The sequence below is a fragment of the Rana temporaria genome, chromosome 1 (assembly GCF_905171775.1).
Source record: "Rana temporaria chromosome 1, aRanTem1.1, whole genome shotgun sequence".
Taxonomy (NCBI): Eukaryota; Metazoa; Chordata; class Amphibia; order Anura; family Ranidae; genus Rana; species Rana temporaria.
Window position 1 is genome coordinate 108,194,489 of NC_053489.1, and position 16,807 is coordinate 108,211,295.

The 16,807-nt window shown below is 42.1% G+C and overlaps 1 protein-coding gene across 3 annotated transcripts in view; it reads left to right on the top strand.

Moving 5' to 3' along the window:
- The window catches only part of RASGRF2 (Ras protein specific guanine nucleotide releasing factor 2), a 486,592-nt gene that overhangs the window by 255,876 nt on the left and 213,909 nt on the right, over positions 1–16,807 (top strand). For all 3 annotated transcript variants that reach the window (XM_040341627.1, XM_040341631.1, XM_040341628.1), the window contains exon 7: positions 15,727–15,920. In XM_040341627.1, coding sequence (XP_040197561.1) covers positions 15,727–15,920 — 194 coding nt within the window. The remainder of the gene's footprint in view (positions 1–15,726; positions 15,921–16,807) is intronic.

Sequence of the window (16,807 nt, forward strand, 5' to 3'; positions counted from 1 at the left end):
TAAGTGCATTAAAGCAGAGCTCCACCCTAAAGTGGAACTTCCGCTCATTGGAACCCTCCCACCCTCCGGTGTCACATTTGGTATTTGCACCCACTTCCGGGAACACACATTGCGGGAACCTGTGGGTAGTGCGTCACTCCCCCCCCCCCCCCCCTTGTTGTGTTCTGAGAAACACACGGCTCCCAGAATACAGCAGGGGACCAGTGAGGACGGCGCATCGCGTCTCACGCATGCGCAGTAGGGAATCGGGCAGTAAAGCCGCAACGCTTCACTTCCTGATTCCCTCACCAAGGATGGCGGTGGGGGCAGCAGAGAGACGAGCGATTGCTTGTCTTCTGCTGCCGACGTCGCTGGACTCCAGGACATGTAAGTGTCCATTTATTAAAAATCAGCAGCTGCAGTATATGTAGCTGCTGGCTTTTAATTTTTTTTTTTACGGAGGAGCTCCGCTTTAAGGGTTTATTACATAAATAAGAAAGCTGAAACCCTATTTTGAGTTTTCTCTAGAATAACCTAGTGTTAATACACTCTAAGTAAATAATAGGCTGCACTCCAGGTAGCCAACTTTTTAAGTTTCATATATTTATGAAAGGAAGCATCGTATAAAGACATAACAGTAAAGTGTAGCATATGCACAAGATTCGCCGACAGTTCCTCTGTCTAGACCAGGGGTCTCCAAACTTTCTAAACAAAGGGCCAGTTTATGGTCCTTCAAAATTTAGGGGGGGGGGGCATGGTGACCAGTGGGAGAAGAAAGTGTTCTGGCATCAGTGGGAGTAAACAATGCTCCATGATTGGTATTAGGGAGAGGAATAGTGCCTCATCATTGGTGTCAATGGGAGGAATAGTGCGCCATCATTGGTGTCAAAGGGAGGACTAGTGCACCCTCATTGGTGTTAGTGGCAGGAATAGTGCCCTATTGTTGGTGTCTGTGGCAGGAACAGTGGGGGGGGGGGATAATGCCCCAAGGGCCAGATAAAAACAAGCAAAGGGCAGCATCTAGCCCGCAGTTTGGAGACCACTGGTCTAGACCAATGGTCTCCAAACTGCGCCGGGGGCCAAATGTGGCTCTTTGCTTGTCTTTATCCAGCTCTTGGGGCACCGTTCCTCACACTAAAATTAACAATGGATCATAATTCCTGACCCTGACATCAACAGTGGGGTATGATTACTCCCACTGACACCAACTATGGGGCACTATTACTCTCACTGACATCACTAATGGGTCACTATTCCTCTTACTGACCTCAATAAAGGGCAATATTCCTCTCACTGTCATCAATGATGGGGGATTGTTACTGACCCCAGGACATTTTTCACTCCCACTAGCCACAGCCTGTCCCCTATAAAGACTGAATGATAATAAACTGGCCCTTAATTTAGAAAGTTTGGAGACCCCTGATCTAGACAAAGGCCAACTCTCAGCTACAAGCATCATCTACTGTACATTTTCATTAGCACAAGGAGGAGATCCAGACTAAAAAGTACAACAAATAACAAACATCAGTAAACATGGATTGATACCAGAAAAAAAACTTCAACAGGCATGTGGACACTCCGGATCAGGTGGAGGTGGATCTCACTTGAGGAAGGGGTTTTTACTCTAAAACACCACCACCTCATCCCCAGTGTCCGCATTCCAACTAACATTTTCATCTGGTATCTAGCTATGTGTATAGATGATAATTGCTGTACTTTCAGTCTTGATCTCCTCCCTGTTTTAATGAAAATGTATATGATGCGTGTAGCTGAGTTTTGCCTTTGTCTAGTTGGAAGAACTGTGGGGAGACCTTGAATGTACTACAATTTACTGTGATGTCTTTATTTTATTCTTCCTTTCATGAATATTTGAGACCTGAAAAGTTGGCTGTTTGGAGTGGTGCCTATTATTTATTTAGATTGAAGATTAGTAGTGCCATGCCAGTAATATAGGAAAGGATCATCACTACATGAGGCTCACTCACTAGGATTTACCCAAAGCTACAATTTCAGGATTGGGTTGATAAACCTTTAAATATAATTATTCAACCCATACAGATAATGTTCTATTGTAGATCATTGTTTTTTATCCTGGTGTACGGTAACACCTGGTGGAAACTTGCTAATATCAGAGGGTACCTTGTGTATTACTCATAATATGATGGACCATCAATGTAATCTGTTAGTACAAGAGTCATAGTGTAATGGGGGGGGGGGGTTGTATCTTCTATAATACACCATAATATATACAGTATACTGTAAATGCAAAACTTTTGTTTGGTTATCTGTATCAGTCTTGGATATACAAGCAATATATGAGGCCCTTTTATTGGATGCCGTCTATTTGCCATGGAGCTGACTGAGGAATAAGTCAAATCAACATTCATTTTCAATGGCAGTGATGAGAAAGGAGCGGAATGGAATTTTTTTTTTCATTTTTCAATGAACAAATTTCTAAAGGTGTGTGTGGTTTGTTGTTCGGATAAGGCAATTCATCCCAAAATCACATTTTAAAAGCAAACAAAAATTTGAAATACTTTCAGATCAATGGGGCAAAGTGGGCAAAAAGGATGGCAAAGAGAGAAGAAAAATGTAGAAGCTGAAAGGAAAATCAGTCACAAAATGAAGTAATTGGCAGCAGGATTGGGTGTACAAAGCACTTACCTTTTCTTACAGATTCACTTACTCAATGGGTAAACTAATGAGATGCCACTTGGTTGCTACTCCCTCGCTAGTAAGTGAGATTCTGCAGTGTTTCAGACCAGCGACCTAATTCCATTACAGTAGAAGAATGCATTACCTTGGTGAATTGCCTTGTTATATGGCTCTTATGCAGCACTTGACAATATTGCATTTTAATGCACAGTATGGATGAAAGCTGTAGAAAGCACTTTTTTTTTTAGAACAGTTGACTATTGTACAGTCTCATGTAGAAAATAGTGAATGACCCCCAAATAAAAGCACTGTGACATTATACCAAAATTGTGACATCAGAAAGCAAGAGCATTTTATCAGGGCAAAAGCAATGGTATGAAATAGTGTCGGCAGCTACAATTTTTATGCCCCACAGGAAGCCTAATTAACTGAAATGAAATTCATACTTATTATCATGAAATGTATTAGAAAGATCTTTTCATTAAAATATATTAATAAATGTAATCTAGAAAAATCTTACTATACATGATTGATTCTCTTGAAGAGTGCATTACTGCTTATTCAGTCACTCAGAACCACTTCTCAGTTCTTATTTAATCACAAAGAAGCAGCTTTCAGTTATTATTAGCTGCAAAGACCCAGCCAACAGCCCTTGTCCAGCTATACAAAGATTCTAATTGTTCCACAAAGAAAAACTTCTAAGAAGCAAACCTTAATTATCTACTGGTCTTTTTTTTATATACATCTTCTTACATAATTAAAAAATTAGGCTTTGCCATTGTCTATTGGCTCGTGAAAGTGTCAAGTAAATTTTGGAAGGATGATGCTAAAATCCAACTCCAGCCAAAACTGTTTAACCACTTAAGACCCGGACCATTATACAGGTTAAGGACCTTGCCCCTTTTTGCGATTCGGCACTGCGTCGCTTTAACTGACAATTGCGCGGTCGTGCGACGTGGCTCCATAAACAAAATTGGCGTCCTTTTTTTTCCCACAAATAGAGCTTTTTTTTGGTGGTATTCGATCACCTCTGCTGTTTTTATTTTTTGCGCTATAAAAAAAAAAAGAGGGACAATTTTGAAAAAAATTCTATTTTTTTTTCTTTTTGCTATAATAAATATCCCCAAAAAAGTTATAAAAAAAAAAAATTTTCCTCAGTTTAGGCCGATACGTATTCTTCTACCTATATTTGGTAAAAAATCGCAATAAGCGTTTATCGATTGGTTTGCGCAAAATTTATAGCGTTTACAAAATAGGGGATAGTTTTAAGGCATTTTTATTAATATTTTTATTTTTACTACTAATGGCGGCGATCAGCGTTTTTTTTTCGTGACTGCGACATTATGGCAGACACATCGAACAATTTTGACACATTTTTGGGACCATTGTCATTTTCACAGCGAAAGGTGCTACAAAAAAGGAACTGATTACTGTAAAAAATGACAATTGCAGTTTAGGAGTTAACCACTAGGGGGCACTGTAGGGGTTAAGTGTGACCTTGTATCTATTTCTAACTGTAGGGGGGTGGGGCTGGACGTGTGACGCCAGTGATCGTCTTTACCCTATATCAGGGAACAGACGATCACTGACTGCCACAATGAAGAACTGGGAAGGTATGTTTACACACACCTCACCCCGTTCTTCAGCTCCTGTGACCGATCGCGGGACACCGGTGGCGATCGGGTCCGCGGGTCCCGCGGGCGTGGTCATGGAGCTTCGGACCAGGTCGCGAGCTGGGCTCTTAGAGAGGACGTACAGGTACGTGCTTGTGCCCAGCCGTGCCCTTCTGCCGACATATATAGGCGTGAAGGGGTCCTTAAGTGGTTAAAGGCTAAATCCAGACACTTGCCAGATAAATAAAATTACCCCATTTCAAACTTTCGAAACAAAGGGCAAGTTTACTGTTCTTCAGATTTTAGTGGGGCTGGACCGTGGCAATGGGAGTAGCATCAGTGAAAGTAAACAATGTCCCCTCTTTGGTTTTAGGGGAATTATTAGTGTCCCATCATTGGTGTCAATGAGAATAATTGGGCCTCATCACTGGTGTCAGTAAAAGAATAGTGCCCCACAATTGGTGTCAGTGGGAGGAATAGTGCCCCATCATGGGTGTCAGTGGGAGGAATAGTGCCCCATTATTGATGACAATCGAAAGAATTTGACTAAAATATACTGGAGATTTTAGTTGACTAAAATACGATGGCTAAAATGGGACTAAAACTAAAATGGACTAAAACGAAAACACTTGCAGAAGACTACAATTTGTTGGCGGACAATTTTTAAAGCATGCTATCCCACATTTTTTGGTGGAAGATCCAACAACAATTGTTCGATGGAGTATACAAACGGTTGGATTTTTACGACGATAGCCTGTCATCACACAATTCCCGTCGGATAATCCAAACGTGTGTATGAGGCCTTGTACACCTGACTGAGTTTCTCGGCAAAAAACAGCAAGAAACTTGCTGGGAGAATTTTTTTTGCCGAGGAAACCGGTCGTGTGTACACTTTCGTCGAGGAAACTGCCGAGAAACTCGACGAGACAAGAAGAGAGCATGTTCTCTATTTCCTTGACGGGAATGGAGAAAATTGGCTTGTCGAGTTCCTCGACAGCCTAACAGAGAACTCGACGAGGAAAACTATGTGTTTCGCCCGTCGAGTTTCTCGGTCGTGTGTACGAGGCTTGAGGCCTAAGCTTGACTTAAAGAGATTAGTAAAACAGGCTGGAGTACAAGAGCAAAATTATAGCGGAGCTGGGGGTGTAGAAGAAGGCAAATTACAGCAAGCACTCAGCATAGGAAAGGAAATAGTTAACAGATGGGGGAGCACACATCAGCGCAGATTAGACTGATCAACTTTAAAGTCAGAACACAGCATTACCTTCAGAAACTGACAAGGACAAAGCAAGACAAGGCACATACTCAAGGACTAAGAGCACAGGAGATAGAACACACATTCTGATCAGACATCGAATGAGAATGTTCCAGCAAGTTACAAACAGACTCACACCAAATACTGCAGCTTATCAGTTCTTACATGTGGCTGCTGCATTGATTTTCTTTTTCAGGCTTGTGTTCCTTTATTTTCACTTGATCCTGCCTGTTCCACACATCCCTTTAAGGCCCATACACACGATCTGACTTTTTGACAACAAATGTCCGATGAACCTGTTTTATCGGACAATCCGACTGTCTGTATGCTCCATTGGACAATTGTTTTTGTTTTTTCATCAGACAAATGTTCGCTGTGCATGCTCTCAACAAATTTCCAATGGAGGATAATCCGATCGTGTGTACACAAGTCAATCGGGCTAAAATTCAAAGTACACACACGCATGCTCAGAACCAATGCTAAACATCAGCCAACAATAGCACAAGTTGCCCAAAGGGTGGCGGTAAAGAGCTGAAAAACCACGTGATTTTGTGAATGTTGGCTGAAAATGTTCTGCTGTGTGTATGCAGAACAAGTTCAGGGCCGATTCCCCTTGGACAAAAAGCCACGGAAAAGTCAGATGGAAGTCCGATCGTGTTTATGAGGCTTTAGGGTGACAAAACGTAGTCAGTGTACTGTATATATGAAGGAGCAGCATTGTTACCCTGGGATGAAAAAATGATTAAGGACTACAGGACACCTCCTCTTCTCCAAAGCTTAGTGGAGAGGTGTTCTGTAGCACATAGAGAGAACTGGCAAAAAGAGGCAGAAAACACAGAAAGTTATCTCTGGATTTCAAGCAGGATCAACAGATATTTTTATTTTTGCACTTACCAAACAGATAAAACACTTACCGTGATATAGTTCACAGACCCAAAGGAAACATATTACAGAATTTAAGTTCATCATGAGGGTTCACATGCATTGTAAATTGTATATCTGCATACGGCTTATAACAAAATCGTTAGGACATGGGGTTTTTCTGTTTTAGTTTTTTTACCTGTAAAGTGAAATATCATGGCTAAAACATAGAGGGCTCCATTCACTAAAGCAGATTGCATGCGGTATTTAGGTGTCCAGACACAATTTTCCTAAATATCGCATGCAATCCTAAAACTGTCAATTCGCTACACCGTTTTGCTGTATTTATCGCGAAACGCTGAAAACGTTCGGTAAATATGACATGAAAAGGAGACGAGGGACCAGAAAAGAGGAAGATTGGGTTGCTCTGTGCAAAACCACTGCACATAGCAGGTAAGTATAACATGTTTGTTATTTCTAAAGCAAAAAAAATGATTATGTCAGATTTTTGTGTCTCAAAGCGGTACATTGTTTTGCATGAAACTTTGGCATTTTATATTGTAGGCCTGTAATTCTTATGCATAACTCACTTAAATCTGTCCAAACAAGAGTCTAGTAGACATCCTGAGCATGATAAAGTTTGAAACACAAAATCATAAATTAAAATATAATAAATAATTATAAATACAGTAATTATAACAAATAATAATAATAATAAAATGTATTCAATAATGTAATCAAAAACAAATCAAATCAAATAAAAAACATTGAAATTTAAATTTCCCCACGAATCACTATCGCTCAATCCTGCAAGTGTTCTAATTTACTATCGCTGTTTTCTAGCTGGTCTAAAACCACTTTTTGACGTGAAGGGACACTTTTTGGTTGCCATGGACATTCTCAAGTTTTCAGGCAGAAAGAACAGTATATATTTTATAATATAAAAGTGCATGCAGGGCACTGGACAAAGCACTAGGGACAAATAGGAGGGGGAATTATTTGAATCAGTAATGATTACAGTGTACTGTATGTATTATGCTTTTTACACTTTTTGAATTTGGCGCAACGCTCGTAATGAACGGAGCCCGGCACAGTGATAGATGGAGCGGAGGAGGACACAGCCCGCACACATAGCAGGGGGACATCGCAGGATCCTGGGGACAAATTAAGTAACTTTGCCTGGATTCTGCGATGCAATCCTGAGTGTGGATCGGGGTTACCGCTTTTGGAAATGAAAATTCACCCCGAGCCACACTCGGGATTACCGCCAGGAAGGTTAATATCAATTTAAATTCCTGTGTCTTATTGAAGAGTTAAGCTGCCTGTGGATGGTTCCATGTCAGCCTTAAGTCTAAGGAGGTATGTCGGTGCATAAAGCTGCATTTGAAACAGAATAGGCTGTACTTACCCCGAAGCATGAAAAAAACTCAGCTTTCAGACCTTAACTGGAACTGATACGTGTAGCGAAAATCCAAAAGTTTGCATAGTTTCCTTGCTCAACTGTAGCTCTATTCTGTAAAAGGTATGCACAGGCAAAAGGCAGGAATAGAGGAACGTTGATGCATTTTGCACAAAATGCCCATTCGTAAGGAATGTTTCATAAAGTGCTTACGAATTAGCACTTTGTGCAGAAGGGGGTCAAGGTTCCTGTGTTGATGACTCTTTGCCTGTGCTTACCTTTTAGGCCTCGTACACACGACCAGTTTCCTCGGCAGAATCCATCAAGAAACTTGGTGGGAGAGTTTTTTTGCCGAGGAAACTGGTTGTGTGTACATTTTTCATTGAGGAAACTGTTGAGGAACTCGTCGAGCCAAAAAGAGAGCAAGTTCTCTTTTTCCTCGACAGGAGTCAAATTGGCTCGTCGAGTTCCTCGTCGGGCTGGTTTCCGACGAGGAACTCGAGCGTGTGTATGCTAAGGAACCCGCACTTGCTCATAATAAAGTATGAGAGGGGAGTAAAAGTAGCATTTGTAATGGAGAGAATACATTTTTAAAGCTGTAACAGACTAAAAAGTGCAAATAGTCTTACCAAACTTTTACTTAACACGCAAACACATGAGATTAGCAAAAGCAGCCCCAAGAGTTGTGCAAGTGGAATCGAACTTCCCCTGCCGTTCCTATGTGTAGTAGTCACCGCGTTTGAGAACGAGGAGATTTTGTCTTGACTGTGTGTATGCAAAGCAAGCTTGTCGAGTTCCTCGACAAGCCTAACAAGGAACTCGACGAGGAAAATTATGTGTTTCGCCCGACGAGTTACTCGGTCGTGTGTACGAGGCCTCACACAGTAAAACCCATGGTTGACCAGGAGAACTATGCAGACGTAGGCCTCGTACACACGACCGAGGAACTCGTCGTAAATGAAACATCGTTTTCCTCGACGAGTTCCTTGTTAGGCTTGTCGAGAATCTTGACAAGCTTTCTTCAAGACAAAATCTCCTCGTTCTCAAACGCGGTGACGTACAACACGTACGGCGGCACTATAAAGGGGAAGTTTGATTCCACTGGCGCCACCCTTGGGGCTGCTTTTGCTAATCTCATGTTAAAAGTTTGGTGAGAGACGATTCGCGCTTTTCAGTCTGTTACAGCATGACGAATGTGCTATCTCCATTACAAACGCTACTTTTACCGAAGGCACGCTCCCATCTCATACTTTATTCTGAGCATGCGCGGGTTTCTAAGCATGCACACGAATGTGTTTCTCATCGTAAACCAGCCCGACGAGAAACACGACGAGGAAATTGAGACTCCCAACGAGGAAAAAGAGAACTTGTTCTCTTTTTTTCTCGTCAAGTTCCACAACAGTTTTCTCGACGAAAAACATACACACGACCGTTTTCCTCGGCAAAAAAGCTCTGCCACCAAGTTTCTTGACCAATTCTGTCAAGGAAAACAGTCGTGTGTACGAGGCCTGAGGCTGCATTGACACATGCGCATTTTCTAAACATGCGAAAAAAACACAGGAATACGCATTTTGCCATGCATTTTTGAAATTTGTGAATAACTCGATGCAAACGCATGTCACGCTTGCAGTGCCATTAATTGTTAATAGCACTCCAAACGTGGGTGGCAGATGCAAGTTTTGTCAAGAGTCAAATGTGCTACAAACATGCCAAAATGTGCAACGCTCCACGCCCAAATACCTTCTGGCGCGTTTGGCATGCATAGAAAGAATATTCAAGTAATTGGGCTGCCCCCCATAGCAAAAGGCCTGTGCTATGGGGGCACCCATGTAGGTGTGCTGCTGACCTGGGCTGTATGCTGACAGTAGAGGGATCCTATGGCTCTCGCTGCTCTTCTGGGTCCTGTGAGAGCAGGAAGAGAGACCGAGGCTGCTGAAGACAATACAGCGCTGGATTGGTAGAGAAGTCAGGTAAGTGTTTAGGAGGACAGGTGCACAGTAACTAGTGGGATATTTACTTTGATTTAGAGATTGCATTAAGGTAAAAAAACATTTAGGCCTTGTACACACGATCAGTCCAAACTGATGAAAATGGATTGAAGGCTGAAGTCTGATGGACTGATGGTCTGATGTGCCTACACACCATCAGTTTAAAATCCAATCGAGTCCAACGATGTGGCGTAAAACACAATGACGTGCTAAAAAAAACGAAGTTCAATGCTTCCAAGCATGTGTCGACTTGATTCTGAGCATGCGCGGGTTTTGAACCGATCCTTTTGCGTACTAACCAGCGGTTTTGACCGATCAGTCATCAGTCCATCAGTCCGATTTTAAAGCAAGTTTTAAAACTTTGGTCTGAAGGACAAAAGTCTGATGGGCCATACACACAGTAGGTTTGAACTGATGAAACTGAACTTCAGTTAGTTTTCATCAGTTTGGACTGATTGTGTGTACAGGGCCTAAGACTTTAGAACCACTGTAGCCTCCCTGGCGGTATTCCAGAGTGTGGCTCGGGGTTAAATGTCAGTACCATTAGCGGTAACCCCGATCCACACTCGGGATTGCATTGCAGGATCCTGGTGCAGTATACTCACCTTGTCCCCAGGATCCTGCAATGTCCCCTCGCTATGTCTGCGGGCTGTGTCCTCCGTCCGATGCCTGTGCGCCAGGCTCCGTTCCCTGTTAGCATCGCAACGCACGAGGGCGGAGCCTGGCGGCAAATTCAAAAATGACAAAATTCACAATACATACAGTACACTGTAATCTTACAGATTACATTACTGTATGAAATTATTTCATATCCCATTTGTCATTAGTGTTTTCTCCAGTTTTATTTTATATATACTGTTATATATACTGTTCTTTCTGCCTGGAAACTTGAGATTGTCCATAGAAACCAAAAAGTGACACTTGCAGAATTGAGTCATAGTAAATAGAGGGGGAATTAATTTTATTATAATTATTATATTATTATTTTTTTATAATTATTTATAGTTATTATATTATAATTTATGATTTTGTGTTTCAAACTTTATCATACCCGGGATGTCTATTAGGCCCCATACACACGAGAGGATTTATCCGCAAATACGGTCCAGCGGACCGTTTCCGCGGATAAATCCTCTCGAGGATTTGTGCGGATTTCCATGCGATGGAGTGTACTCACCATCGCATTGAAATCCGCGCCGAAATCCTCTGGCGATGACGTGTCGCGCCGTCACCGCGATTATGACGCGGCGACGTGCGCGACGCTGTTATATAAGGAATTCCACGCATGCGTCGAATCATTACGACGCATGCAGGGGATCCCTTCGGATGGATGGATCCGGTGAGTCTATACAGACCAGCGGATCCATCCGTTGGTATGGATTCCAGCGGATAGATTTGTTTAGCATGTCAGCAAATATTTATCAGCTGGAATCCATCCCAGGGGATAAATATCCGCGGAAAAAGATCCGCTGGAGTGTACACACCATAGGATCTATCCGCTGAAACCCATTCGCTGGGATTTTTCAGCGGATGGATTCTATCGTGTGTATGGGCCTTAGACTCTTGTTTGGACAGATTTAAGTGTGTTATTACTAAGAATTACAGGCCTAAAATATAAAACGCCAAATTTCTATGCAAAACAATTGTACTGCTTTGAGACCCAAAAATCTGACATAATCATACCGCCAGGGTGGTTAAGCTCAGGAGTCTTATGATAATAATTGTTGAGTAAATAATTCTACTCATTGGCTCCTCCTAGGTAATGTGGGAAATGTTTATTTTTTTTTATTGTTTTTAATTATGGTTAGGGTTTTGGGGTACAATCATGTAAATAAACATACTGCATTTTTGGTACATCTACTGATTTTTGTTTCTGTATTTGAGTTTTTTTGTGGGATTTGTGAAGCTATTTATACACTGTTGCTTTCATTTTTTATTATTTTGGAGTCAAGGTATTTGGGGTTTGGGGATTCCTTTGTAGATGGGACTGGATTTTTCTGTAGAGTTATACATAAAATAGAGTTGACATTCCTACCTTCTGTGTATAGTCTAGCTCTTACATTTGAGCCTTGTAGTGGGATTTCTTCTTGTAGACTTCAAAGAAAAGTACCATGGCTTCACAGAAAGGAGAAAGAGTTATCATACTTTGTTGTCATACTTATTGGCTGAATTATAATATCACTGTCAGAACTGCACAGTAGTAGATCAATAGTGTAAGAGTTTTAGGAATACATGGAGTGTTGTATGACAGTTCATTGTTCATATTAGGCTGTTTGAACTGAGCAGAAAAAAGTCAGACAGATCACTAGTCAATGATCACTGATAAAGATAATGTACCGTATATACTGGAGTATAAGCCAAGTTTTTCAGCAATTTTTTTTGTGCTGAAAATGCCCCCCACGGCTTATACTTGAGTCACCTTTTTGCGCCTGATCTCCCGGACTTTGGGGACCTGGGCCCCAAACTTGGCACATGTAGCCACGCTCTTCCTCTTCAAGTGTGCAAAGTTTGTTGTCTGGGGAACCTACGACCGGAGAGCACCGTTTTTTAAAAGCCGTGCACCCCTTCCATAGACTCCTATGTTAAACGTCGGTCTAGTCATGGGCACAGTGAGGCATGGGCACAGTGAGGCATGCACAGTGAGGCAAAGTGAGGCACAATGAGGCATGTAGATGGACACGCTAGGGTTATACTCGAGTCTATTTGTTTTCCCATTTTTTTTGTGGTAAAATTAGGTGCCTCAGCTTATATTTGGGTCGGCTTATACTCGAGTATATACTGTACCTATCAGAGCAATCACATTTTATTTGTTATTATAAAAGTAAAAGGTCAACATAAAACTAGTGCAATATTTTTCAAATTTTTTGATAAACTAACACATCACTATCTGGTTCGATGGATATAGTAGAAATTCTCAATTAATTCTCAAGGTGCTTATCATATTTTGGTTCTAATTTTGCCCTTTGTGTGCTCCATCCTTGAAAACAGTTGCTCAAAAATATATATGTGGATGCTGTTGAAAACTGGTGACATGATAGTTGTCTTGGGCTCCATGTGGCTGTAGGTTGGACACTCGAGGTTTATACCATCAGTCATTCCAACTTGATTTCATTTTCCACCTGGTAGCATTTTTAGCATGTTGAAGAAGATGGTAATATTTGTATTTTCCATTAGTTATGGATGTAGTGGGATAGGTTTAGAATCTTTGTGCAGCTATATCTGCTTCTGCGGCATGAAAGGTAAAGAAAATGCAGATCTACAGAATGAATGAAGTAGGAGCAGGGAGATGCTTGTGCTGCAGGTGCAGCTTCCTCTCCAGCCAACCCTCAGGCCCCGTACACACGACCGAGTTTCTCAGCAGAATTCAGCCAGAAACTCGATTGGAGCTGAATTCTGCCGAGAAACCCGGCGTGTGTACACTTTCGGCCGAGGAAGCCGACGAGTTCCTCGTCGAGCCAAATAGAGAACATGTTCTCTATTTCCTCGTTGTTCAATGAGGAAAGTTGGCTCGCCGAGATCCTTGGCGGCTTCACACAGAACTCGACGAGCAAAACGATGAGTTTTGCTCGTCGAGTTCCTCGGACGTGTGTACGGGGCCTCAGAAGTACAACTAGCAGCACAGCAGTGATATCACAAAATCTCTCCTAAAATCTAGACTAACATAAGCAGGAGTGGGCAGGATATGCATTACATCAGGGGTCCTCAAACGCTTTAGCTCACTGACCCCTTATGAAATTTCAAATTGTTCATCAACCCCCAAACATTTATTATATGAAAATAATTTAATAAATATTGCTTGAAATAATAGTATTACATAAATGACAATAATAGATAAACATTAATATTCTTTTGAACAGGGGTCGACAATTTCCGGGCGCCAGGTCGCAATTGCGACAAATTGTGACCTGTCGCCCGCGCCCGCCGGTAATTGAGGTCGCGGCTTTGCGGCCTACAAGGCCGCAAAGCCGCGCCCTCAATTATCGGCCGCCGCGGGCCCGCCGTGATCGCGCGATGGGGGCGCACGGAGGCACAGGATCCTGTGTCTCCGTGCGCCCCCACCTCCCCCGCCACGCGATCGCGACGGGCCCGCGACGGCCGGTAATTGAGGCCGCGGCTTTGCGGCCTTGTGAAGTCCCAAGCTCTTCCTTCCTTCTGTCAGCTGGCGCCATCTGGTGGTGGCCGTTGGCATTACAAGTTAAACAGCAATTCAAATATGTAATTTTTCACAATTTTCACTGCCATCTCCTTCCCTCTAATTAGAACCCCCAAACATTATATATATATATTTTTTTATTCTAACACCCTAGAGAATAAAATGGCGATCGTTGCAATACTTTCTGTCACGCCGTATTTGCGCAGCGGTCTTACAAGCGCACTTTTTTTGGGAACAAAAATTACACTTTTTTAAATAAAAAAATAAGACAACGGTAAAGTTATCCCAATTTTTTTTTATATTGTGAAAGATAATGTTACGCCGAGTAAATTGATACCCAACATGTCACGCTTCAAAATTGCGTCCACTCGTGGAATGCCGACAAACCTTTACCCTTTAAAATCTCCATAGGCAAGCTTTAAAAAATCTACAGGTTGCATGTTTTGAGTAACAGAGGAGGTCTAAGGCTAGAATTATTGCTCTCGCTCTAACGATCGCGGCGATACCTCACATGTGTGGTTTGAATACTGTTTACATATGCGGGCGCTACTCACGTATGCGTTCGCTTCTGCGCGCAAGCTCCTCGGGACAGGGCGCGTTTTCTGGCTCCTAACTTTTTTAGCTGGCTCCTAGATTCCAAGCAAATTTGTCAAACCCTGCTTTTGAATATTTTTGACACTTCCTCTTGCAATTAGCAGCAGCTGTTATGGAATTTTTAATAAATGAACAACAATCTGTTTTTTTTTTGTATTGTCTCTCAAAGTTTGAGATGGAAGAGTACTCTCAGAATGGAAGTGAAAATGTTCTTATATCCTTGCAAGAAAGGGGAAAGTGGAAGATCACACACCCACAATGCAAAGCTGGTAAACAAGGCCAGTAACAACACCTAGCTGGTAGACTGCACTTGCTGGTGGCTGACCATCCAAACATTGGTAACCAGTCACCTCACCTTCAGAACTAGGGACTGGCATGGAGCTCTGAAGAGCCCATGTTTACTTTTCATAATATATATACCACCTATTGGGCTCCAGCAATTTATTGACCCAATTTTGATTCCCAGCCAACTTATCGACCCCTTTGGATAGTCTCGTTGACCCTTGGAAGTCAGTATTTACCACTTTGGTGTAGAACCCTACAGGGCTTTGTTCAGATGGAACAAGGTGGAACTCAGTTCCACCACCTCTGGCTCAGCCCCTTTGGTGCCTGTTCACCACAATCACTTGTAAACACAAAAGTCCGGTTTCTGTGTTTACAAGTGACAGCTCTGCACTCTGTGGGTAACACCCCTGAACTCTACACTCTGTATGCAATCCAATCCTGGTATTTAATGCCCCTTTAAGACCCTCCTACTGTTTGTGTTTGATGTGATTCGGAGGGTGTGTGGGGGAGGGGTTTTGGGGGGGGGGGGTCGTGGTTGAGCTCTAGCACCTATTGTTTGAGAAAAAAAGCCCTGGAACCCTACCTTTGAAGACCCCACACTGCAGATATAGAGCTTTGAGGCTACAGCAGTGAATAGACACAGTCCCATGTCAGGAAGTGCATTACTGTTTTTATGAAGAATTGGAGGCAAAAGGTAACATTTATAGGATACTGCCTATGAAAAATTAACCATTCTAAGAAAGCAAATCTTTACTTTTTGAGTTTAGGTCCTCTTTAATATCAGTTTATGTGCATTGTTTTACCTGTGTTTAAATTTGTTTACATCAACCCATTTTCACCACATCAGCTATTATTAGAAGGAGCTAACCTGGCCTGCATGTTGTAACCACTGTCAGACCCTGTCATTTTACTCATTTTTGTTTATATTTTCTTGCTTTTACCAGCTGACTTGTTTGATATTCTCCTGCCGATGTTAAACATTTACCAAGAGTTTGTTCGGAACCATCAATACAGTCTGCAAGTGCTGGCAAATTGTAAGCAAAACCGAGACTTTGACAAACTCCTGAAGCAATACGAAGCCAATCCAGCCTGTGAGGGGAGGATGCTGGAAACGTTCCTCACTTACCCCATGTTCCAGGTATTTTCAGTTCTCCGACATGTTGTGGTATTCTAGTCACCAAAAGTTTGACTTGTGCATAATGGTTCCAGTCCATTTTAAAATGAAGACATATTGTAATCACCAGATAATCAATTAACATTTGTATTGACTTTTTAAGTGGTAGAGCAGTTAATATACAAAGCTATTACTCAACACCCTGAATATCTATGTGTCTTACCACTACATCATACTGACTGAAGAAATCAAAGCAGAAATACTCTTACTAACCCATGTTAGCTGAGCATTTATTCATTTTTCCGATTCATAGCTGCTCAAAAACAACATGTAGCGGTGGAGAATTGGACACATGTAAGGCCTCGTACACACGACTGAGTTTCTCGTCAAAAAACAGCAAGAACCTTGCTGGGAGATATTTTTTTTGCAGAGGAAACCGGTCGTGTGTACATTTTCGTCGAGGAAACTGTCGAGAACCTTGACGAGCCAAAAAGAGAGCAAGTTCTCTATTTCCTCGACGGGAGTCTGATTTGGCTTGTCGAGTTTCTGGTCGGGCTGGTTTTCGACGAGAAACTCGAACGTCTGTATGCTAAGAAACCCGCGCTTGCTCAGATTAAAGTATGAGACGGAAGTAAAAGTAGCATTTGTAATGGAGATAACAAATTTTTAAAGCTGTAACAGACTGAAAAGTGCAAATCGTCTCTTACCAAACTTTTATTTAACACGCAAACACATGAAATTAGCAAAAGCAGCCCCAAGAGTTTAGCCAGTGGAATCGAACTTCCGCTGCCGTTGTATGTGTTGTAGTCACCGCGTTTGAGAACGAGGAGATTTTGGCTTGACTGTGTGTACGCAAAGCAAGCTTGTTGAGTTTCTCGACAAGCCTAACAGGGAACTCGACGAGGAAAACG